The sequence below is a fragment of the Bufo bufo genome, chromosome 7 (genome assembly GCF_905171765.1).
Source record: "Bufo bufo chromosome 7, aBufBuf1.1, whole genome shotgun sequence".
NCBI classification, from domain to species: domain Eukaryota; kingdom Metazoa; phylum Chordata; class Amphibia; order Anura; family Bufonidae; genus Bufo; species Bufo bufo.
The window spans coordinates 20372784-20399043 of record NC_053395.1 but is presented as its reverse complement, the minus strand read 5'-3'; the positions used below and the strand labels follow the sequence as shown (position 1 = coordinate 20399043).

General features: G+C 47.8%; 1 protein-coding gene across 10 annotated transcripts in view; it reads right to left on the bottom strand.

The window, feature by feature from the left end:
* Positions 1-26260, bottom strand: part of LOC121008366 (myosin phosphatase Rho interacting protein) — a 96096-nt gene that overhangs the window by 57805 nt on the left and 12031 nt on the right. For all 10 annotated transcript variants that reach the window (XR_005780567.1, XR_005780566.1, XM_040440856.1 and 7 more), the window contains exons 2-3: positions 18881-18958; positions 12820-12885 (exon numbers count right to left, since the gene is read on the bottom strand). Coding sequence is in view for 8 of the 10 variants with exons in the window: in XM_040440856.1 (XP_040296790.1) it covers positions 12820-12885; positions 18881-18958 (144 nt within the window). In the remaining 2 variants the exon portion in view is untranslated. The remainder of the gene's footprint in view (positions 1-12819; positions 12886-18880; positions 18959-26260) is intronic.

Here is a 26260-nt window from a genome sequence, read left to right as displayed (position 1 = left end):
CACCTGCTGTTGATTCAGTTGGAAAAAAAAACCTGTCAATCAGAGGCAGGTGGGCGGGGAGAGCCGTGCGCTCATTAACATTTGAGACTCGGAGATTCGGATTTAAAAAAGTGAGGGCAGAAGATAACTGTCGACATTCCCTTTAAATCAGTATACCAGCGAGCAATACCGGATAGGGGATAACCGTTGGCTCAGCGGTGGTCCGACCTCTGGGACCCCCAACGATCAGGAGAATAGTGGCTGGGCATGCGTGGCACCGCTCCGTTCAAAGTCTATGGGACTGCACTCCGCTATCGCTGGCGATATGCATGCCTGACCTGCCGCTCCATCCATACACGACGACACAGGTGGTCAGTGGGGGGTCCCGTAGGTCAGACCCCCATTGACCTCATAGTTATCCGCTATCCAATGAAGAGTGGATACTGTCATCTAACCAGAATGACCCCTGATCATTCTCAAGTGTATGGGGGGCAGAAGGGTTGGGCATGTTGGGTCTCTAATGGTAGATAAGTCTCTGCCTGCGAACACTTGCATGCTTGGCTGAACAGAGTGTGCATGTGGGGGCAGGAGGAAAAGCTGCTGGAGATATGGAGGATGTAGGGTCGGCACACAAGGCTTGGATAATGGACTGGTAACGATGTAAAATGTATAAACTGTGGATGACGGAACGCAGGGAGAGGTTACAGAGATGCCGGCTTTCATTTTTACTAGGCCCATAAAGCGGGCTGTGCGCCGGGCCTCCGATAAACAGGAACAGATTGTAAAAGTCTGCACGCGCTGCACTTACTTTATAAGGCGTTCTGTTTCATCAAGACCATACAGAGTGATAGGACGGCCGGCTAAACCTGAGAAGTCCTGCAGCTTTCTGATATGCATTGTGTAGCTTTTCCTCAGTTTTCAATGTCTGCTTGCTGTCAGTGAACGGAAAGCCTCATCAGACCACAAATTATTCAGTATATAGGTAAAAGCTTGGCTTCCAGGCCTGAAGAGAGGTTTGTGCTGCAGCCAGAGTGCATTGCCTACAAGCCCTCAGCTGAGCAGTCCTTCAGGTTTCCATTCAGTGAGAGCAAGCAGAGATCTCCGAAGCAGCTCCGACTCAAATCAAACTGAACATTTGTATATTTCCTAGACATAATTTTGCAGATGAAATTGCGTTATTCATTTGCAGCTATAGCTTTTATTATAGACCGCCGCTCGTCCGTGGAACCATAGTGCGGTTTTAGCTCGGTGCTCCCACAATGCTCTGCACGCTGCCAACAAGAAACCAGAACTGCGGCTGCAGCTCGGGATGTGACTGGAGTACAAGTCACATGATGTAACATAGTAAAAGGGTTTGCCTGTACGTACATCGCTGTATTCTGACTTCTAGAAGACGTCTTTTGGAGGGGCCACAGTGTCTTGAACACAATCCCCCCTTTCCTGTTATTCCCTCGAGCCCTTAAGTTATAAGCAGAACATCCACAATGAAACAAAGCATCAGCGAGTGAATTAATGACTGGGCGTTGGGGGGGGGGGGCGGGGCAGCACTTTCTCTTCAGTCACAATGACGTTGGCGCGGGAATCACCATCACAGGATGCTCAGAGAATTCATTTCCACGGCCTAATAATAAAACAGTGGCCTAAATATACCACGTAAATATAGTATCAGCACCGAGGACAATGTGCCAGTGAGAAGCTCATCTGACCCCATGAATGAGCCAGGGCAGAGTGGCACAGACCCCGTCCTGTCAGCGCTGCCCATCCTCTCTGCGGGACATTTCTGGATTCTGTATGATGATATAGCGCCCCCGGTGAGAAGGCTGCAAAAAACGCTCAACACTTCGTCAGTGGCAGACACAGATGGAGATGCCACCGACGGAGTATTCTGCACCGTCACCTGAAGTGACTGATGGCAGTAGATGTAGACAGACTGTGCAGCGGCCGGCAGCCTCCTGACTGTAACCAGGTGTTATCCTCCCGTCCTCATTCCTCGCGTTGCGCAATTCCACGTCAGTGAAGATGTCTGTGGGGGGCTTCACTTTACCACTGCTGCGAATATTCCAAGAAGCTGCTCCCCCACCCTGCGATACTACGACTCTTCTGCGTAACACAGTGTGCCCGGCCCTACCCTCTAATCAAAGCCGAATGCCCCGAGTGTAGATTGCGAGCTCTTCGGGGAATAAGCAAGTCTGGACCAGGTCCGGCTGATTACACCTCATGGATCAGTTTCCCCCTAAAAAGTCCCAGAGTTGTATGGGGGGGAAGGGGTAGATTTTGGATTTATCTATAGGTCGAGTACAGCTCCAGGCGTATACGTCTGAAGCCATCATGGGGCTGCCTTTAGCTGACGGAGGTCTTCGTTGAGGCGGTATGGATTTCTGTGTAGGCAGTATACAATGGGAGCCTATGAGCAATGTATACCGTGGCATCACTTACCATATACCGCCGCTACTACTACTACACTCACCTAACTTTCTACAGTCCCCGAAATCGTCAGGTGCCACGTTGCATATAACTACCTACTTCCCCCCCCCAACCCCGATTTCCACTTCTGCTACTGACTTGTGCCATTTGCTTTCCACATGGCGGTGTCACACAGCCCTGCCCTAGATGTCACTGAGCTCGAGGACGTCCACTCCTCGGCCTGTTCCAACTTGGGGAGAGAGGAAAAAAGAAAAAAAAGTAATGGATCAATTAGGCACGTTGCCAGTGGGGGGGATATATCCGAATTTAGGAATGCTTGAGAATAAAGCCTCAAACGTAGCCTTCCCACAGACAGCGGGGGGCCACGGGGTGGGACACTGAAGGCCTCACACTAATAAATAGATACTAGGAGCCTGGGCAGAGACAGAAAAGACGGGGAATGTGGCCGCCCAAAAGTGCAAGCCAGAAGAACACAGGGCGACTCCGCTCTCCTTTATAGCAGTGGTTTAAAGGGCAGGCAAGTCCTTCAGTAAACAGGATACACCTTTAATTAAAGGGCCACACCAAGTCATGAAAGAGTCACAGCGTGCAGCAGCTGGGGCTTCACATCTCCTCATTTATGGGCATCCTAACATTGGCGAGTCTTCCTGAGGAGCAGTAGGGTAGGGAAGCTTCATCAGAACCCGGACAACTGCCTACAAAGCAATTGCCCGACGTCATTTTTTTCATAAGCTTTTTTATCAGTGTGATTGGGCTGGAAGCATCGCCAGCATTACGGGGCGGTGAAAGCCGATAAGCTGGAGGGCAGATGAAAGGCTTTTCTACGCGGGCCAGTATTCCACGTTTAACACTTGGGATGTCATGACCCGGAGCGCCGAGCCTGCCCATAACAGGAGGACTTGCTGCAATTTGCCCAAGAATGGCCGGGAAGTGGTTCAAAGAGGCGTTTTTTTTTTTTTTAGAGGACTTTGCGGGGAGTGATTTTCCACTGTAATTACACACAGCAGCTACCAGAGGAGTCTCACACTCTCAGACGCAGGCGAGGAACAGCTGCTTCTGCTACCAGGTCCAGATGGAGCTGAAGGAACCACATCAGGACTTAACCCCTCGCTGGGCAGGACACATACAGGGGCTGAACAGTCTGGTTAGGTCTCCTCATACCCCCCCCTAAACTCCACCGAACCTTGATCTAGTCACGAATGAGTCAGATGTTCCTTCCAGCCCGCCAACACTTGCATCCTTAGCACAGCCAAGCATGCACGTGTGCTCTGTGTCAGATTATCTCCCGTGAGAACAGTTTGCTCGTTACTGGTAGAAATCTGCCAGTGTAAAAAAAGACCCCAACAGTGAGCCCCCCATGTACTCCACACCCTCAGTGCGCGTGCAGAGCAGGTTCATGGAGATTGCCAGCTATAGCGGTCCCTGCCCAGTATGCAATCGCTGGCCTTGGCTGGGAATTATTATGGCCGCCATCAGCCAAGGAAGGAACGGACCCAAGAAAAGGCTGAATAGGATTTATAACCAACTTGACGGAAAAGAAGGACGGCAGCTCCAGAGCGTTACTGGCAAATGGTTGTGAAATGGAAAGTCCGAATACAATCATCTCCTGTCACAGCACGGCAACACTGAGATGTGCCAACCTCCGCCCCAAGAGGCATACTGGAGCGCCACAGTCCTCGCCGTAATGAAATCATCAGGGCAAGTCTGTCCTGCTTTCCCATTCCTACTAGTCATAGTCCAGTGCAGCCTCCTTGTGACTTCTGTCCTGCAGCCACCACTAGGGGGAGCTTAGTACAGCATACTGGTTTATTACTGCCGTTCAATCTATAACCAGTATGCAGTCAGCTCCTGAGCTCCCCCTAGTGGCGAGTATAGATAGACTTTATTTCCTGTTTAACTGCAGACCAGAAAAAGAAAAAAAGATCTCCAGTCACTACACACATTAAACCAGCATTGAGTAAACCTAAATTGGACATGCTGTTAAAGGAGTTGTGCAAGAATGGGGGGGAGGGGTGCAGGGGCCCCACACACACACACACTTGTCCACACCAGTAAAGAAAAGATGACTTACCTCTTTCTCCTGCAGGCCTGCAATGCTCTGCTGAGCTCCTTCTATGTCAACATCCGATTTGACATTGCCACAGCCAATCAATGGCCACGGTGGAGACTGGATCCCTTTGTGTCATGTGACAATTCGTCACGACGTAAGGGGTGCCGGTCACCACCGCGGCCAGTCATTGGCTGTGGCAATGTCAAACCGGATGCTGACATGGGGGGGCGCTCAGCAGAGCATCACAGGCCGGGAGGAGAAGGAGCGAGAAGTTGGTGCCGGGTAAGGCTTGGTATCCTTTACTGCTTCGGTTAAAAGGGGAGGAGTTGCTAAAAAACCCACCCACATTCTTTCACATCCCCTTTAAGGCAAAGATTCATGGATTTGCTGCAGAAAATTCCTGCAGCAAGTCCATAGAAATCTGCAGAGATTTTGTTCCGCTCCGTCATCTCGTGCCGCCCTACAGGCCATCACAGTGATAAAGCCCAGGCGTGAAGACCTAGAAATGAATGCAGCAGCATCCTGGGGGCGACGCCATTTATTCTATTTATATGTAGTCTGTGTGTTCATTTAACCATTCGGGGATGGACCCCCTCCCCCATACTTCCTGGAGACACAACGCAGAGTCCATGGGAAGCAGCTGAAGATGCAGAGACCACTGTTATCCCAGTGAGTGAGACAAATGATCCCACGATGCACGGGCCTGGGGGTTATAGGAGAAGGGGCCGGAGGACGCAGGGGCGTCAGATTCTAAATGGCACTGTCCAAACCTGACAGTAATAAGCATGAACTAGAACCCTGCGGCAGCAGGAAATACCAAGCCAAGAGTCCAAAGTCCTCTGGCAGCGCCGCTTATCTCCAGAAAACTCCCATGATAAGCAGAGAAGCCAGACATTCCCAACTTATGACAGAGACTGTCACTTCCTAATGAACAGAAACCAAGATGGTGTAGAGAGAATTACCCAAAGAAAGCAACCACCAGAGGTCAACGAAACCTGGACCCGCACCAGCCATGTGTAGACACAGCACAACATGTCACCAATCTGCCGCCTGCTCAACCCACAGTCTTCTGCACAGGGAGCAGTATTATAGTAGTTATATTCTTGTACATAGGAGCAGTATTATAGTAGTTATATTCTGGAACATAGGAGGCAGTATTATAGTAGTTATATTCTTGTACATAGGAGGCATTATTATAGTAGTTATATTCTTGTACATAGGAGGCAGCATTATAGTAGTTATATTCTTGTACATAGGAGCAGTATTATAGTAGTTATATTCTTGTACATAGGAGGCAGCATTATAGTAGTTATATTCTTGTACATAGGAGCAGTATTATAGTAGTTATATTCTTGTACATAGGAGCAGTATTATAGTAGTTATATTCTTGTACATAGGAGCAGTATTATAGTAGTAATATTCTTGTACATAGGAGCAGTATTATAGTAGTTATATTCTTGTACATAGGAGCAGTATTATATTAGTTATATTCTTGTACATAGGAGCAGTATTATAGTAGTTATATTCTTATACATAGGAGGCAGTATTATAGTAGTTATATTCCTGTACATAGGAGCAGTATTATAGTAGTTATATTCTTGTACATAGGAGGCAGTATTATAGTAGTTATATTCCTGTACATAGGAGCAGTATTATAGTAGTTATATTCTTGTACATAGGAGGCAGCATTATAGTAGTTATATTCTTGTACATAGGAGGCTGTATTATAGTAGTTATATTCTTGTATATAGAAGCAGTATTATAGTAGTTATATTCTTGTACATAGGAGCAGTATTATAGTAGTTATATACTTGTACATAGGAGCAGTATTATAGTAGTTATATTCCTGTACATAGGAGCAGTATTATAGTAGTTATATTCCTGTACATAGGAGCAGTATTATAGTAGTTATATTCCTGTACATAGGAGCAGTATTATAGTAGTTATATTCTTGTACATAGGAGCAGTATTATAGTAGTTACATTCTTGTACATAGGAGCAGTATTATAGTAGTTACATTCTTGTACATAGGAGCAGTATTATAGTAGTTATATTCTTGTACACAGGAGCAGTATTATAGTAGTTATATTCTTGTACATAGGAGGCAGTATTATAGTAGTTATATTCTTGTACACAGGAGGCAGTATTATAGTAGTTATATTCTTGTACATAGGAGCAGTATTATAGTAGTTACATTCTTGTACATAGGAGCAGTATTATAGTAGTTATATTCTTGTACACAGGAGCAGTATTATAGTAGTTATATTCTTGTACATAGGAGGCAGTATTATAGTAGTTATATTCTTGTACATAGGAGCAGTATTATAGTAGTTATATTCTTGTACTTAGGAGCAGTATTATAGTAGTTATATTCTTGTACATAGGAGCAGTATTATAGTAGTTATATTCTTGTACATAGGAGCAGTATTATAGTAGTTATATTCTTGTACTTAGGAGCAGTATTATAGTAGTTATATTCTTGTACATAGGAGCAGTATTATAGTAGTTATATTTTTGTACATAGGAGGCAGTATTATAGTAGTTATATTCTTGTACATAGGAGCAGTATTATAGTAGTTATATTCTTGTACTTAGGAGCAGTATTATAGTAGTTATATTCTTGTACATAGGAGCAGTATTATAGTAGTTATATTTTTGTACATAGGAGCAGTATTATAGTAGTTATATTTTTGTACATAAGAGCAGTATTATAGTAGTTATATTCTTGTACATAGGAGGCAGTATTATAGTAGTTATATTCTTGTACATAGGAGCAGTATTATAGTAGTTATATTCTTGTACATAGGAGCAGTATTATAGTAGTTATATTCTTGTACATACAGTGGCGGAAATAATTATTTGACCCCTCACTGATTTTGTAAGTTTGTCCAATGACAAAGAAATGAAAAGTCTCAGAACAGTATCATTTCAATGGTAGGTTTATTGTAACAGTGGCAGATAGCACATCAAAAGGAAAATCGAAAAAATAACTTTAAATAAAAGATAGCAACTGATTTGCATTTCATTGAGTGAAATAAGTATTTGAACCCTCTAACAAAAAAAGACTTAATACTTGGTGGAAAAACCCTTGTTTGCAAGCACAGAGGTCAAACGTTTCTTGTAATTGATGACCAAGTTTGCGCACATTTTAGGAGGAATGTTGGTCCACTCCTCTTTGCAGATCATCTCTAAATCCCTAAGGTTTCGAGGCTGTCTCTGTGCAACTCTGAGCTTGTGCTCCCTCCATAGGTTTTCGATTGGATTAAGGTCCGGAGACTGACTAGGCCACTCCATGACCTTAATGTGCTTCTTCTTGAGCCACTCCTTTGTTGCCTTTGCTGTATGTTTTGGGTCATTGTCGTGCTGGAACACCCATCCACGACCCATTTTCAGTTTCCTGGCAGAGGGAAGGAGGTTGTCGCTCAGGATTTCACGATACATGGCTCCGTCCATTTTCCCGTTTATGCGAATAAGTTGTCCTGTGCCCTTAGCAGAAAAACACCCCCAAAGCAAAATGTTTCCACCCCCATGCTTGACGGTGGGGACGGTGTTTTGGGGGTCATAGGCAGCATTTTTCTTCCTCCAAACACAGCGAGTTGAGTTAATGCCAAAGAGCTCGATTTTGGTCTCATCAGACCACAGCACCTTCTCCCAGTCACTCTCTGAATCATTCAGGTGTTCATTGGCAAACTTCAGACGGGCCTGCACATGTGCCTTCCTGAGCAGGGGGACCTTGCGAGCCCTGCAGGATTTTAATCCATTGCGGTGTAATGTGTTTCCAATGGTTTTCTTGGTGACTGTGGTCCCTGCTAATTTGAGGTCATTAACTAACTCCTCCCGTGTAGTTCTAGGATGCTTTTTCACCTTTCTCAGAACCATTGACACCCCACGAGGTGAGATCTTGCGTGGAGCCCCAGAGCGAGGTCGATTGATGGTCATTTTGTGCTCCTTCCATTTTCGAACAATCGCACCAACAGTTGTCACCTTCTCTCCCAGCTTCTTGCTAATGGTTTTGTAGCCCATTCCAGCCTTGTGCAGGTCTACAATTTTGTCTCTGACATCCTTGGACAGCTCTTTGGTCTTTCCCATGTTGGAGAGTTTGGAGTCTGCTTGATTGATTGATTCTGTGGACAGGTGTCTTTTATACAGGTGACTAGTTAAGACAGGTGTCCTTAATGAGGGTGACTAATTGAGTAGAAGTGTCTAACCACTCTGTGGGAGCCAGAACTCTTAATGGTTGGTAGGGGTTCAAATACTTATTTCACTCAATGAAATGCAAATCAGTTGCTATCTTTTATTTAAAGTTATTTTTTCGATTTTCCTTTTGATGTGCTATCTGCCACTGTTACAATAAACCTACCATTGAAATGATACTGTTCTGAGACTTTTCATTTCTTTGTCATTGGACAAACTTACAAAATCAGTGAGGGGTCAAATAATTATTTCCGCCACCGTAGAAGCAGTATTATAGTAGTTATATTCTTGTACATAGGAGCAGTATTATAGTAGTTATATTCCTGTACATAGGAGGCAGTATTATAGTAGTTATATTCTTGTACATAGGAGCAGTATTATAGTAGTTATATTCTTATACATAGGAGCAGTATTATAGTAGTTATATTCTTGTACATAGGAGCAGTATTATAGTAGTTATATTCTTGTACATAGGAGCAATATTATAGTAGTTATACTCTTGTACATAGGAGGCAGTATTATAGTAGTTATATTCCTGTACATAGGAGGCAGTATTATAGTAGTTATATTCCTGTACATAGGAGCAGTATTATAGTAGTTATACTCTTGTACATAGGAGGCAGTATTATAGTAGTTATATTCCTGTACATAGGAGCAGTATTATAGTAGTTATATTCTTGTACATAGTAGCAGTATTATAGTAGTTATATTCTTGTACATAGGAGCAGTATTATAGTAGTTATATTCTTGTACATAGGAGCAGTATTATAGTAGTTATATTCTTGTACATAGGAGCAGTATTATAGTAGTTATATTCTTGTACATAGGAGGCAGTATTACAGCAGTTATATTCCAGTCCACAGGGGTCAGAATATCGATGTCACAGGTTGGGCATAGTAACAGGATTGCAGTGCCCGGGATACAGGGTAGACCAGCCGTCCTAGACTGGCATGCACTCGGAGAGATTAGGTAAGGTTACACCAGGGCTGTGAATGTGTCTGGTCTGTCTAAACAGCCTTCTGAACTAGATTAGAGGAGGATGAGCCTGGGGCCACAACAAAGGTCTCTTACATGCAATTTTTGTCGGGTTATTTGGACAGGCAGCCATTATTTCCGCGGCGCAGTAGCTTCTATATCAACAACAAGTTATTAAGCCGTCTGAACGCTGGCGCTATAAAAGGGATGAACACTCGTAATTGCTGGTTTGTTTGTTTCCTTCATCAAAGCGAGTGTATGTGCGGAGTCACCTTAACTGATCTTTAAGGAGCTCCCCTCTCATTTACTTGCCATGTACTAGGGAGAATCCAGCAGAAGTCAATGAACCCTAATGTATTAATAACGACTAGTGTTGCGCTAGATAGAAAAAATATTGTTTGCGGCTCAGTCCAAATGAACGCATTGTACCCAGACACTGGCACCGCAGGGGGTAATTGTCGCCGAAACACCCACATTTCATCACAAGGTGGGACCCCAATACACAGGCAGCACTGCCCACTGATAGTAGTCACATTTCATTGGCATCCCCTGCAAATTGTAATCTCAGAGCCATTCTGAGAGGGCCCTGAATAGAATGCTAGAACTACAGTAAACACTGACACAGGCAGGACTGCAGAGATCGGGAGTAGGGGCCGCAACTTGACATAATAATTTGGGGTCTGTGCCTACGATTCAGAGAGGTACGGAGCTGTTAACGTTGTAGTGAACTGTTTTGGGGTCCTTCTTGTCCCCGTGGACTGGTGCCTGGTATTACGGTTTGTTACCTGCCCTTGGTTGCTCGGATACATGGAGGATATTACAGGGCATCACTGTGCACAGCAACGCAAATCATTAATCATTTAGACAAGTTTGTCAACCCCTCGTGCAGCGTTCCCGGCTGGTATAGTATTCTCAGCAGCGGGGGAGGGGGAGCTGGCAAAATCCCAGGTTCTGAGCTCCCTGTTGTGACCTCGGTTCCCGCAGATTGGAGACAAGTGGGAATATTTTTTTGTTTTCGCCCTTTTTAATTATTTCTTGTGTGGCCGACACATTTTTGGGTGGCTGGCGCCTGTAGACAGATGCCGCCGCTCAGGTAGAACACGGGCCTGAGGAATGCACATTATGCGCTTGCTGCGGCACGTAGCGACACGCTTCTCTATCCACCGTATCCGCCGCAGACAATAAAACTGCTCATGTACAGTCTTAACCCCTCCACAGCCGGGTCGAGAGCTGTCACGAACCACGGAGAGTACATTTCCCTTTCAAGAAGCAAGCATGTCCTGGAAACACAAAAAAATACAATAGGGCACCGGATGGCGGGTGACAACCACTGACGGCTTTTATTACAATGTCCACAGTGCGGTATCACCCAGCACTTTAATCTGGTCATAGGCACTGGCACCGAGATGTCCCACCAAACCACCAATCCTGGCACCGAGATGTCCCACCTGACCACCAATCCTGGCACCGAGATGTCCCACCAGACCACCAATCCTGGCACCGAGATGTCCCACCAGACCACCAATCCTGGCACCGAGATGTCCCACCTGACCACCAATCCTGGCACCGAGATGTCCCACCAAACCACCAATCCTGGCACCGAGATGTCCCACCAGACCACCAATCCTGGCACCGAGATGTCCCACCAGACCACCAATCCTGGCACCGAGATGTCCCACCTGACCACCTTGCATCCTCTGCCTGGCTCAGAGCAATCGGTTAAAGACATCGTGACTACATAGAGGGCTGTGCACCAGCGATATTCTCTGGATGCTGGGGGTTATAGTCCTGCAGCGGCAGACTTGTATGCAGTGTATTGGACGATCTGAAGGCAGACATCTAGGACATGTCTGTAGGTGTAAGAGCCGAGTCTGGGCTTCGTCTTCCTATCCTGAGGCACAACTGAAATTCAGTCACAACATAACATTACTGCTGAAATATTTCACCCTCTGTCAGGAGGATATGGCCGAGGGGAGATGTGCACGTGTCATGCAGCCTCTACTAAATAACGGGCGCGGGAGACCCCCCAAAACAAGACTGAAGGCAGCAGAAATCACTCCTGCTGCCATACACAGCAGATGCATGTCTACTGAACCCGGCTGACCACCTACTGCTGCGTATGGGGGGGGGGGGGTCGTCTGACTCAGTGGCTAAATTTCACGGGAAAGAAGGGTCGGACATGTTGGATTTCACCATGCCTTATAAGACACCACCAGAAATGCCAAGCAGCGACTATTGACGGTATACACATTAGATGTATGCTGGCCTATGTGCCGATTTTGGTCAGGATCGGTCGATCACCTATTGTGTATGGGAGCCGCAGAGACAAGGATCGGGCAGTTGGATTTCAGCATGTCCAATCCTTTTGTTCTCAGGCAGGCAAGACAAGAGGTGGCCGGCAGCAGCCTTCTCCCATTCATACACGCCTGTCTCTGGAGGAACGGGAGAGATCGCCGTCCGGTGAACGCTCATTAACTGACTTTACAGGTGAGGACTCATGAATGTCGAAAAGTCCTGAAATTTTTCTACCTGTGTTTCCATTCTTCGTCGTTTTCAGACTCTCTGCTTGCCATTAGAGAATGGGAACCTGTTTTTTTACATCCAGATGTTATTAAAAAAAAATAAAAATCTCACAGCTGAGGGTTTGCTACACTTGTATCCAGTCTAAACAATCCTCTGTGAGGTAAAACTCCCTCCCGTCCTGATACTTTTTCCCTGCACTGATACATTGTACCAGCCTGTAGAGCTGACTATTGCTTTGTCTGGATTTAGCCTCTGATTGTCAATAAGAATGTTCCCATTCACTGACAGCATGCTGAGGTATTGAAAATGGTGGGTAAAAAAAACGGAGACAAAAGTCTATTAGAAAGCGGCAGAACTCCCCTCATTCCTATGGGATCGCATACCTATATGAGCACAGCTCCAGGGAGCTCTCTGGGTAATTCTCACAGGCGCCGAGTGGAACAATCACCAGTATAGAGAAGAAAAGAACACAACAAGATGATGACACCCAGGAAGTCACACCCACAATGCCGCCCCTAAAATAATCCCGCAACAGCGTGTAGCCTAAACCTGATCCTCCGGCTCCTCGTGAGGTTTACTCAGTGGCCACGTTCCCTACATGCCATAAATAACAGAACATCCGACATCAATGAGACATGAGGGGACAGGGGAACCAGGGAATGGGGGGCACTTACCATCTCGTCCAGGGCGTAGCGCAGCAGGCCGTGCTCGTACAGGATGAAGAATCGCCGCTGCCATTTCTGTGTAAAGAACATTAGAAAGGATTAGAACAAGAAATACAAACCGAGCGGAGTAAATCACGAAGCCGGCGCGGAGAGCAAAAACACAAAGCAGGCCGATCATCCGTACAGAGCGCGCGAGCATCATGTGATCATCCGTCACAGACGCTGGAAATGGGGAATACCGCCTGCTGCTCCCGGTTATCAGCCACTTCACACTGGCAAGAAGAAGCTCTGGGGCTAATGGCGATTCTGGCCGTAACACATGATGCTTAGGGGATGCCACATCGCAACAGAATCAAAGTCAATGGGGTCACGTTGCAACCGCCAAGTGACCGATTTCCGGCGAGTCTTGTGCATCGATGGCTACTTGCCGGTCACGACACAACCCCATTCTGTTTAGTGTAACATCACCATGCGGACATCTTTGGCTACACAACGTGACATGAAAGGTTTGCAATATGCTAACCTGGTGATAAATGTTTGGGGGTCAGTGGGGGGCGCCTGAGGTGGTATTTTTCCCAGACCGTAGGAGGGTGCAATCATGGCAGCAGTAGTTGAGAAGGGAAGGGGTACAGCAGCCTCCATAGTCCTATGGGTATGTCAAGGGGTCAATACGCAGCTTCCCCAGAATCCAGAGTGCCAAATCTGTACTGTTAGGCCGGGTTCACACCACAAATCACTGAGGGGTATCATGGCCGCCATGGTCATTAGGAGATACATGGCTGCTACAGTTATTAGAATACAGTCATTATATGTTTCACTGACCAATATCAACATTGAAATTACCCAAGGGGGAGGCACAGTTTCAAAGGGTTGTGGGACGGGAAGTGGGCATCCCTCTGTCCCCCAATGTTGATAGCACGCCCTGCAGGAAGGCGCAGCCGCCCGGTAGGTCTGTCATCTTGAGGCTGAGCAGATGAAGGAGAAGCAGACGCCGGGCCTGTTAATAACACATCAGCAGCGCCCGCCTGGCAGGAGGTAGCGCCATACATCACCTGGATATTACTGCCAAGCAGGAAACGTCTCCGAGTGCGAGGATGTCAGATGAGGCCACGCACCCAGAATACAGGGGCCATTAACACCAATGTGTGACTAGTCAGTGACAGATACGAGGGGTCCAGGAACTGACATGAGGATGGGGGCTAAAAGGGAACATGTCATCTGGATTTTGGGTATAGAGCTGAGGACATGGGCTGCTAGATGGCCGCTAGCACATCCGCAATATCCAGCCCAGCACCGCCAAGCATCCTCCGAATCTCCTCCTTGCTCCCAGACGTCACAAAGTTAGAGCGCCGTAATCTCGCAATGTGCAGTTCGTTCCCCGAGGCTGATGCCAGCACAGGGAAGGAACACTAGGCGGACACTGCGCATGCGCTAGCTCGCGCATTGCGAGATTACGGTGCTCTAGCTTTGTGACGTCGGGGAGCAAGGAGGAGATTCGGAGGATGCGGGGCGGTGCTGGACTCCGGAAACGTTAGTAGCCTCATTTACATATATATTAAATCGTCTTTTTGACACAATAAAAGCACACAGAGCTATGGGGACTGGGTATTGCGGATGTGCTAGCAGCCCATGTCCTCAGCTCTATACCCAAAATCCAGGTGACAGGTTCCCTTTCTGAAGGCACGTGAAAAGTCCCCCATATCTGACACAGAGGACACGTTCATTGACCGATTTCATGTCCGCACATAAACTTCTGCTCTCTGTTATCAGCCATTTTCCGGACTGTAACTTCCACTTTTCTCCTCAGTTACGAGGTACGTAGCGCCTCATGCCTCGCTGCCGATGAGCTCCTCGTCTACGTGCGAGGCCGGATAATGATTTGCACAAATGCAGAGAAAATGCTGCCGACTGTAAATGCGATTGACTGACCTATATTATTCTTGGAGAGTCGACAGTTTCCCTAGCATAACCCCATTTTGCCTGAGGGGGAGGGGGCGCAGCGAGCGGTTTAACCCTACGTCGTCCTGGGCTCTGTGTCACCCCTCTGGGCGCTCGCCCTCGCTGGCTGCTCTTTTGATGCCCATGTAAGGCTGCATTATCCAGGAGGCAAATTCTGCTCCAATAAACTCCAGCTTCAACTTTTTTCTGTGTGAGGGAGGGAAACGGAGCGAGCAGCGGGGGAGGGGAGCGAGGATCACCTGGTCGCAGCGCAGGCAGCGGCACATCGCTTTCTGGATCATCTGGACATATCCATGCAGGAGCAGAAGCCTGGTGTGAAGTATTAGGGGGAAGCGGTGGTTACACCCGGAGCGGAGGTCCTCGCTGTCAGCGCTGATGTCTCCCCTCTCATGGGACGGCTTCCGTGCTCTAGGACGCACCACACAGAACCCGAGTGGTTTAAAGGGGAGCTCTGCTGTGTACAATCCCTACTTGTTAGACGGGTGCTTTACCAATAAGCTGATCACAAATTGTGCCCTATGGGATCCCCAGCGATCAGCTGTAATCTGGGGCAACCTGACAGTAAATGTTCACTTTCTCTGCAGCGCCACCACAGTAGAGACTAAGTATTACACAGTGACCATTCAGATCAATGGGCCGTCTGTGTAATGCAGGACAGGACGGGTCCTCCGGATGTAACCGCTCTCCACTATGGTCCAGAACAGGAGACCCTCTGTAGATTTTCCAAGCTGTACAACCTCCTTAGGACTTTCTGGTCCAACCTCGCACATTATACATGTAGGTACAGCGGTCCTGCTGACAGGGACTGTCCTCACAGACACATAAGCCTCCTGAGTCCGCACATACTGACATACGTCAATCTCCATAAAGAAGTAGGTCTTGCAACTTCTATTTTCAAGATACCTGCTTGCTGTCAGTGAATCATATCCTTATTTCCTAGCTCAAAGCTGAGCATACACACTCGACACTCACATTTGGCTGAGCATGCATGTCTTCTGAATGAGAAGAGCTGAGTTAAGTCCCCGTCAGTCTCTGGTAGCAGCTAATCACCCCATCCCCGGGGTCAGCAACCTTTGGCACTCCAGCTGCTGTGAAACTACAACTCCCAGCATGCACACGTGCTCAGCTGTTCTTGTATCTCCCAAAGGCGGCAAAGGAGGATTCTGGGAGTTGTAGTTTGCCGGAGGTTGGTGATCCCTGCCCTGTCTATCCGATGGGCCTCCCACCAATCATGAAAATGGGGGTCCTGTACACCCGTCCTTATGAAGCAGGTGGTCGAGTATGCGCTCTGCTGCTTCCTTCATTCACCATGGGACTGTTGGAAAGACCCTCCGAAGTGGAGGGGATCCCGGCCGTCAGAACCCCAGCCATCATTTAGTTATAGGACGCCATACCCGATCAGTACTCTCCACACATTTTCCAGTCTAGACAATCCTTTGTGACCTAAGCACATCCGCAGCACCTTTCTCCCTCCTGCCCTGATAGTTTGTTACAATGTATCAGTGCTGGTAAAGCGCATCAGACTGCTGAGCTCACAGGGGGTTTGTCTAGACTGGACGCAACTGTAACAAACTGTCAGCTGCTAAAAGTATCAAGTCTTGACAGGTTTTCTGCCTGTGGATGTCGATGAGAATGTCACCGTTCACTGACAGCAAGTAATGAGCCTTGGTAAAGATGAGGAAATAAAACACAAAGGGGGAAATTTATCAAAACTGGTGGAAATTAAAACTTAGTTGCCCACGACAACCAGATTCCAACTTTCTTATTTCCGAGCTCTTTCGAAAGGTGGGACTAACAATGGTTTTATTCACTGACAACAAACAAGAGATCTTGAAAATGGTGAGGAATTAAAGAATAAAGTTTACTAGACAGTTTAAACTTTACTTACAAGAAGCTGTATTCCCATCTCAGACCTTGACGGCGGCATGGGGGTGGGCAACCTTCGGCACTCCGGCTGTCCTGAATCTACAATTCCCAGCATGCTCCATTCCTTTCCATCAGAGGAAGTATGCATTCTGGGAGTTGTAGTATCACAACAGCTGGCGCGCCGGAGGTTGCTCTAGGATATGCCACCTCCGAGACCTTCTCCCATCTCCAGAAGAAGAGGCCCCTGAAAGTGAAGGAGAGCACAACACGTATTCATGGCCACCTCTCCCTTCAGCGCTATGGGACTGTCGGAAATAGGCGAATCCGCACTCAGCTATTTTCGGTACCACCACAGGGGTGAACGGAGGATGGCCGCGCTTGCTTGGCACGCTCTCCTTCACTGTAGTCCATTCCGTAAATAGGATCAGGTCCTAGAGGTGGGACCCGCACCTATCTGTCACTGGTGGCATATCCTAGCAGATAGGAACACCGCCTGTTAGATGGCACCAGATTTATCAGGGAGGGCATAGGCTGGATGAGAAATCTGGTGCAAGGAGAGACGCTATTGGTTGGTGTAAGTATATGCCATGTCCCTTGGTAAATCTTGCTCCATTGTTAAGAATTAGATAGTAACATAGTACATAAGGCCGAAAAAAGACATTTGTTCATCCAGTGCCCAGATGCGCCAATTAATGGCGCAGTTTTCACTGACATTAGTAAACCTGCCTGATCAGGGGTGCACAGGACATGAAATACGGTCACACCTGTACTTGAAGACCACCAGTGTCCTAAATTTCAGTAAGTCGTAACCCCGAGTATCAAAGTGCCCGAAATCAGCTCTTAACCCCCCCCTTGAAGTTATACTACATTGACGTCTTTGCAGCCGGGGACCTCCCCTCCCCCACAGGCGCACTTTCTTCCTTATAAGAGAATATTCTCTTCGGCTCGTATAGGCCGCGCTTCTTTTATTAAACCTTAATCAGGAGGCAAAGTCTCTCATATTCGGCTGCTATTTTTGGGAATGACTCAAGCTTCACACTACGTGGTCGGAAGATTATGTTAGAGATAAACGGAAAAAAAATAAAAAAATCGCAGCATTTAACTCCCGCGGAGCCAGAGCGGTCCCCTGGCTGGAAAAAAGGACACGTCCACTCTCGAGTTATGTCGGTTTGGCTCCCGCGCCCGTTGGATGTCGTCAAATCCCCAAATTATCGAGTCTTCTATGGATGAACCGTCTATATTTAATCTGCTATTAAGCGATGAGATCAGAGACAGGAAAAACACGAGGCTGGACCCGATGGGATACTTCTCCAACCAGCGTCTCCAATGGGAAAAGCGGGGAAGGAATTAACCCTTACTCAATTGGAAGCAGATGTTCCAGCGCAAGGTTCTCACACTAGAAGAAACCCCAAACAGGAAGGGCAGAGATAATGGACTTAATCTTTAGAAAAATCTGATTACTAAATCGGGCTGAGCTTTCTCTGCTGTCAGCTTTGAGCTAAACGGATGTCTGACACTGGTTGCTATGGATACTCTTCCTATCAGTCGTTAGGCTATGTGTCCCTAACAACAAGACTGTCTCTGGTTTATACTGGTCTTCAGCTCAAAGGGAAATTGCCATGGAACAGAGGGGACAAATAGGAGGCTTGGCAGGACTTACCTCTGGCCTCTCTCTCCTTGTCATACCCCTTAGACATCTGGCAGCTCATCTCTCCCAACTCCTCCGCCTCCCCTTCTATACAGACTCATGCTAGGCTCAGCCGAGTGTGCATGTGTTTTCAAGACAGACAGGGGAGTAAGCTGCAGCCGGGCACCTCTGGTGGCAGCTCATCTTCTTGAGAACAAAAGGATCGGGCAAGTAGAAATCGACCGCCCGAACCTTATATCCTGCCATCAGGGAGAGTGATGGGTTCACCTGATGTAGGTATATGGCCAGCAGGACGGTCGTAGTAATCAGATTTTGAGAAAAATCTAGATGGATCAATCTTTTTCGACTTGAATTTCCCTTAAATACTGAGGCACACTGACAAAGGTTGACTGTTACCCGCCCTCTTATTAAAGAGGTATTCCGATCTTATAAAGGTTATTGTGTATTGCTAGGATTGGTGGGGGTTCCACCTGTAAGACCCACCACTCCCTAAAGGTCCCTGCCCTTAAATAAAGAGAAGCTTGTTGAGGCCAAGGGACCAGACCACGGTCACATGTATTTTCAGGCATTGAATTTTTGCATCTGGGTTGTTCTTACCCGGGATCTGTGCATTGGGTTGTCAAAATCGGTGCCCTCTGGCGCAAGAAGAAGCCATCCTCCGTAAATGGGCTTGGCCTGAAATACACAGAAGAAATTAAATTATAGGATCATTCAGTTATTGAGGTCGACGACAGACAAAGCATCTGACAAGCAAATGTGCAGTGAAAACCCAGCGACCCTCTACTATGTCGTATCTGTTCCTGGGAAAGCTGGGTGACAACCATCACTGTGGATAGTGTTAACACTAGAGTCTGCGGGGGTTTGGCGGATTTCACCTGTATATACACACACGGAATGGCGGGCCGTTCTGCGCAGTGTCTGTCTGCGCCTGCTCTGGATCAGAGGTGACAGAAGCCCCTAACATGAGCCAGCCGGTGACAGGGAGAGAAAGGCCAGTGGGAGCTGCTGGGGTGAATTTACACTCGACAGGAAGATCTGCCACGGTGATCCTGAGCAGCAGCCGCACATGTTCTGTGATAAGTAACGCCGCCGCCATGTTTTCCGGGAGCGATGTGCAGAACAGTCACCTGTTCAGGCGAAGTACGGTAAAACCCGGAGCCAGCTCCTCTGACCCACCAGCTACTTTGGGGGTCTGGCCCAGCACCATATGACTATATAAGGGATGGGTGCACAGAACGTAAACAGTTTACTTAAACAGGTCCCGAGCGGCTCGCTGACATCGCCCAGACATCACACAGACCCCCAATGTTTTGGGCTAAGTTGAGGTTAGCGGGAGCTGAAGGGGGAATCTCCACTCATGGTGTGATGGATCGGTGGACGGAAAATACATACATTTCTAGCAGTGCGTCCATGGGATATGCAGATCCTAACGCCAAAAATTAGCCCAATGGCAATGTAATACAGAGAAAAAATAAAAAAAAATATATACATATCATCGGGGGAAAAAACTAAAATGTAAGTATAGACATGGTGGCAGCTTAAAGGGGTCCTCCAGCAAGTAATTGTGTTTTTATTTTTCACCTTTGTGTGACATTTCAGTATTTAGTGTGTCATATCTGCACTGTATTTAGGTCTTTGCGCCATTTTCGTGAAGTCGCCAATAAGTGTTGTAAAAGGCACGCTGTTGTGACTAGATGGGACTGGACACATCCCTCCGCCTCTTTGATATCAGGCCTCCTTTAAGGCATTCGGGGGCCTTTTGTATCGGCTCCTTTACCCGTGTCTCATGTTACCTAACCCTGGACGCTCCGCAGGTGACATGTGGGTATCAGGCTCGGCGACCACAGCGGCACATTGTAGCGTAGGACACAATGGAGGCTGCCATGTTCTGATATTACATTCCTGTGAACGCTGCAGATCATTTCACCTGACGGCAAGGCCGAAATAACTGAAAGCATAAAGGGGCCTGTCCGCACTTCTGCAAATTTCTAAGTTTGTGTTTTATTTCCTAAAGCTTTTCCAAGACCTCCACTTGCTGCCAGTGAACGAGAACATTCTCGCTTGCCTCCAGAGGCAGAAGACCTGTACCGACCTAAAATCTCCTACAGCTGAGGGTTTGTACTTGGCTGAAAGGGCCTAAGCCAGTGATGGCTAACCTCCGGCACTCCAGCTGTGCTGAAACTACGACTCCCAGCATGCTCCATTCATTTCTATGGAGTTCTGAGAACAGCCAAGAAAGTGTGCATCTTGGGAGTTGTAGTTTTACCACAGCTGGGGTGCAGGAGGTTAGCCTTCACAGGTTTTTCTCCATACCTATCAGTCCCTGTAAGCCAGATGCAATTTTTTTATGCTGCAATGACGGCAAAATTGTGCATTTTTTCCCAAAAAAACTGTGGCGGTTTTGCGTACAAAAAATATCAAACCACCGCACTAATCATCAGAGGTTTCCTGGAGTCCTGAACATTTTACACATTGTTTATTAGGGTTGTGAAAAGCTCCAATAACACCGACTGGAACCTTGTGAGCGATTTCAGATTCGCTTTATTGCGGCATGCTCATCACTCCTACAAGCCCATCAGCAGAACACCGACACGTCTGAGCTGTGCTATTGAAAGGGCTGCAGCAGAAAGGACACATCCATGAGCTGTTATAGGGAGAGGGCTGCAGCAGAAAGGACACATCCGTGAGCTGTGCTAGGGAGAAGGCTGCAGCATGAAGGGCACATCCCCTGAGCGGTTATAGGGAGAGGGCTGCAGCAGACAGGACACATACGTCAGCTGTGCTAAGGAGAGGGCTGCAGCAGAAAGGACACATCCGTGAGCTGTGCTATGGAGAGGGCTGCATCAGAAAGGACACATCCATGAGCTGTTATAGGGAGAGGGCTGCAGCATGAAGGGCACATCCCCTGAGCTGTGATAGGGAGAGGGCTGCAGCAGACAGGACACATACGTCAGCTGTGCTAAGGAGAGGGCTGAGGCATGAAGGGCTCATCCCCTGAGCTGTTATAGGGAGAGGGCTGCAGCAGACAGGACACATCCGTGAGCTGTGCTAGGGAGAGAGCTGCAACATGAAGGGCACATCCCCTGAGCTGTGCTAGGGAGAGGGCTGTAGCATGAAGGGCACATCCCCTGAGCTGTTATAGGGAGAGGGCTGCAGCAGACAGGACACATCCGTGAGCTGTGCTAGGGAGAGAGCTGCAACATGAAGGGCACATCCCCTGAGCTGTGCTAGGGAGAGGGCTGTAGCATGAAGGGCACATCCCCTGAGCTGTTATAGGGAGAGGGCTGCAGCAGACAGGACATGCCCCTGAGCTGTTATAGGGAGAGGGCTGCAGCAGACAGGACATGCCCCTGAGCTGGCAGCTTGACCTAAATCTAGCAGAACAATTGTAGCAATGAATGTGGAGATCTCTGGATCCATGTCAGGTACAGGGCCGGTTCTAGCTGTATGATATGATGTCTGATTATAATTTTTACACCAATCATGGGGTAACCCCTTTAAAGCCTGCGTATGCCTGTGTCTAACAGCTGCCCGTCACCTTCACAGAGACATATAATGCCGACCAGTACTAGGGCCCTCCACATTTTACCTGCACTGACACATTGTAGCAAAACCATCAGCACTGGTGAGAGACATGTGATGTTGATGTGTTTAGCTCAGAGAGGATTGTGCAGACTGGATACAACTGTAAGGGCCCCTCAGCTGCAATGTAATGTAAAGGATGTGTGCAAGAATGGCCCCATTCACTGACAGGAAACAGAGATCTATTACAAAGATGTAGAACCTCATATTGGGAGCTACAATAAGCACCAGATGTAATGTCGGACCGCGGCCGTATCCAGCTGTCGCTGTGTTTCGCCATCCTGACCCCCTCAGACGGCAGCTGTCCGGCCGATTTTAGAAAGGTACAGAAACAGAGAGGAAATCCCTGAGCGCAGCGCCTGACGGACGGGGACAGGTTCAGCTGCGGAGCATCCTGGTCTCCCCCCTGACGTACACACATACGGCCATGTAAACAGCCCGTCCAGCTCTGCGGCCCTGTAACAGATCCCAGAGGCGAGCAGACGATGAGCAGCCGCTCTGGAGCTGACGTAATGTGTGCGAGGCCAGGCAAGAACGCACTGAAATACATTAATATACAATTAATCTCTTTGCCGAGAGCTGCTGTCATCGGAAAACATGATCAGATCTCTAGAACAATGATGCTGCGCACACAGCGAGGCCTACGCATCACATACCGGGCCCGAGGACGAGCCGGCCCTGCGCCCCCCGCTACAACCTACAGGGCGGCCTTAAAGGAGACCGACCTAATGATATAAGATCAAAGGACGGGGGCCACAGCAGAGATGAAGCTGGGCCCTTCACCACCGCTACACTCCCTTTTCATGACCCGTGGACCAATTCCCCATCCCCAGCAGAGTCCTGCACAGCGTCCTGTCACCCTGCAGCAGAGGCGATGAGACCGACCGGGACCGGGCCCTCCGTGGACTCTCTGTGGATCTGCATATGCAGAACGCTCCACTCCTGAGGGCAGACCCCCACTGCCGTAATCTAGCGAATGTCACAAGAACCTGAGCAAGGACTCCCGACCATGGAAGAACCAGTGAGGTGCCATCACTTTATAAGACAGGATTAACCCTTTAACAGTTCTATCTGGTTACGCATGTCTGAGAAAGTTAAGTGACAGCCAACATGGCCGACATTACAACTCCCATGGAGGTGGTCACCCGTACAACACAAGGATCAATGCTCGTCTCCTGTGTCTCCAGATCCACTGCATCATAGCGCAGTGGCTGTCCTGGGCATGATGGGAGTAGTAGTTTCACTACAGCTGGTGAGCCACAGGTTGGACGACCACTGATCTAGCAGATGACATTCCTCGAGGTGGAGAACAGCCTTAGCCTGGAGACTGAGGACAACGAGCTGAGACAACAGGACTGTTTTCTGTCCCTATTAAGCCCCGTTCACACGAGCGAGTTTTCCGCGATGCGTGACGTGTACGCATAGCACCCGCACTGAATCCTAAGCCAATCATTTCAGAGGGTCTGTGTGCATGAGCGTTGTTTTTCACGCATCACTTCTGCGTTGCGTTAGAATCGCAGCATGTTCTATATTCTGCGTTTTTCAAGCAGCCCTGTCCCCATAGAAGTGAATGGGGCGTCAGTGAAAAACGCATTGTATCCGGAAGGAAGTGCGGGTGCGATGCGTTTTTCACTGATGGTTGCTAGGAGATGTTGTTTGTAAATCTTCAGTTTTTTTTATCACGCGCGTGAAAAACGCATCAAAATGCATTGCAACCGCGTAGAAAAAAACTGAACAACTGAACGCAATCGCAGACAAAACTGACTAAACTTGCTTGCAAAATGGTGCGAGTTTCACTGAACGCATCCGGACCTAATCAGTCACACTCGTGTGAAAAAGGCCTTAAAGTCCCTGGCAGCGGACACCCGCTGGAAGAGCGGACACCCGCTGGAAGAGCGGACACCCGCTGGAAGAGCGGACACCCGCTGGTGAATGCAGCCAGGCAGTAAATGCTCTGTGTAACCAGAGGTGACCACCACCCCCATCATCCAGCCCCTGTCCTCCTCCCTATGGAGATTCTGAAGTAGACTCATCCAGCAACATCCTGATAATTGCTCTTTAAACATGGACATCTAGAAGAGGGTTATAAAGAGTTAAATCAGCCCCTCCCCCACTGATTCTCCTGCATCATAAAATCTTCTCTCCAGGAGTCTGGGTTATACTTATACATTCAGATGTTTACTTTAAAGGGCTCCTCCACCTAAGCTTTACTGTAAAAAATATATATATAAAAATCTGATTAATAGTGCTGGCTGGGTGGGGGGGATGGGTTCACTTCTTTCCACTTGCTTTGCCCTTTTCTGCTGGCACTGCCAGTCCACTCTGATGAAAACGGAGTACTCTCCAGTACTGGCGCCTGGTGCTGCGTAACCCTCCATGATTTATAGTGCAGCACTGCTGCACATATTCTGAAGGCAGGAGCCTTATTATGGGGGAGGAATGAGAAAAGAGTATTACACTCACCGGTAATCCGGTTTCCTGGAAGTCTCCATGACACCAAGTCCTGAGATTGACTTCCTTCTGATTGGACAGGAAAAACACAGAGAGGTTAAAACCCCCACCCCCTCCTCACATCACCAGTGTATTTTAACGAAGAACCCCAGGATGAAAGGATAATAGCTAATAGCAGAAAAAAAGGGTGGGATATATGTGGTGTCATGGAGACTTCCAGGAAACCGGATTACCGGTGAGTGTAATACTCTTTTCCCCAGTCGTCTCCATGACACCAAGTCCTGAGACAATATCAAAGATACAATTAGGGGGGGACAACTGCCGACAGGACCTTACGTCCAAATCTTAGGTCGTCATTAGCAGCTACATCTAGTCTGTAGTGCTTAGTGAAAGTATGAACTCTTTTCCATGTTGCTGCCCTGCAAATCTGTTGTAAGGAGGCTGAGGCTTTTTCCGCCCAGGAGGCAGCCATGCCTCTCGTAGAATGTGCTTTTAGGGAAGCAGGGACGTCTTTTCCCTGAGCTTTATATGCTTCGGAGATTGCCATCTTAATCCATCTGGAGATGGAACTTTTTGCCGCTTTCTTCCCTTTGTTAGGACCTGAAAATTGGACAAACAGATTTTTGTCTTTTCTCCAAAGGCTGGTAGCTTCCAGGTACTTTAAGACCGCTCTCCGGACATCTAATGTGTGGTAAGTGATTTCTTGATCGTTTTTCGGATCGTCACAGAACGAGGGGAGAACAATGTCCTGAGACCTATGGAAGGTCGAGACTACCTTGGGGAGGAAAGTCGGATCTAATTTGAAAATTAATTTGTCCTCAAATATTGCAAGGAATGGTTCTTGGATGGACAAGGCCTGCAGCTCACAGACCCTTCTGGCTGAGGTTATTGCCACCAGAAAAATCGTTTTAATGGTAAGCCATCTGATGTGGATAGAGTCCAGAGGTTCGAATGGATCGGAGGTTAGACCCCCTAGTACTGTATTAAGGTTCCATGGTGGCACCATGTTTCTAATTGTAGGTCTGATCCTATCTGCCGCCTTAAGGAATCTGGATATCCAGGGATGTTCCGTTAGCTTGGTATTATATAGTGCTCCTAAAGCCGATACCTGGACCCTAAGGGTATTGGGGGATAGACCTAAATCTAGCCCTTCTTGAAGAAAATCCAGGATTAGTGAGATGTTGGCTCTAAACTGGTTGAAGGAGGTCCCAGACCAATCAGCAAATTTCTTCCATATTTTTTGGTACTTGTCGTTGGTACTCTGTTTCCTGCTAAGGAGTAAGGTGTTCACTACTTTTTTTGATAGACCAAAGTTTAATAAGTTGGATTCTTCAGAATCCAGGCTGTTAACTTTAGTATTTTCAGGTCTGGGTGAGAAATAGGTCCCTGACTTAGAAGGTCCGGCCTTTGAGGTAGAAGGAGAGGAGCTTCCACGCTGAGGGCTTTCAAGAGGGAGAACCAACTTCTCTTGGGCCAGAAGGGGGTTATCAGGATTAGTGTACACTTTTCTTTTAGGAACTTCTGTAACACTCTGGGGATAAGCGGAAATGGGGGGAAGGCGTAGACTAAGTTTGTTGTCCAACTCTGGTTGAGGGCGTCTACTGCCCGAGGATGATCCCTGGGGTTGAGGGAGAAGAACTGGTTTAGCTGATGATTTCTCCTGGATGCAAACAGGTCTATCGTCGGCCTGCCCCATTTCTTCGTGATTAAATGGAAGGCTTCTGGAGCTAACATCCATTCCCCTGGGTCTAGTCTGTGCCGGCTTAGGTAATCGGCCTGAATGTTTAAAACTCCCTTCAAATGAACCGCTGAAAGAGATTGAATGTTGCCTTCTGCCCAGGAAAAGATTTTGTTTGCCAGGTTCTGTAGCGGGCGATGCCTTGTGCCTCCCTGGTGTTGGATAAAGGCCACGGCTGTAGCGTTGTCCGAGTAGACTAGGACGTG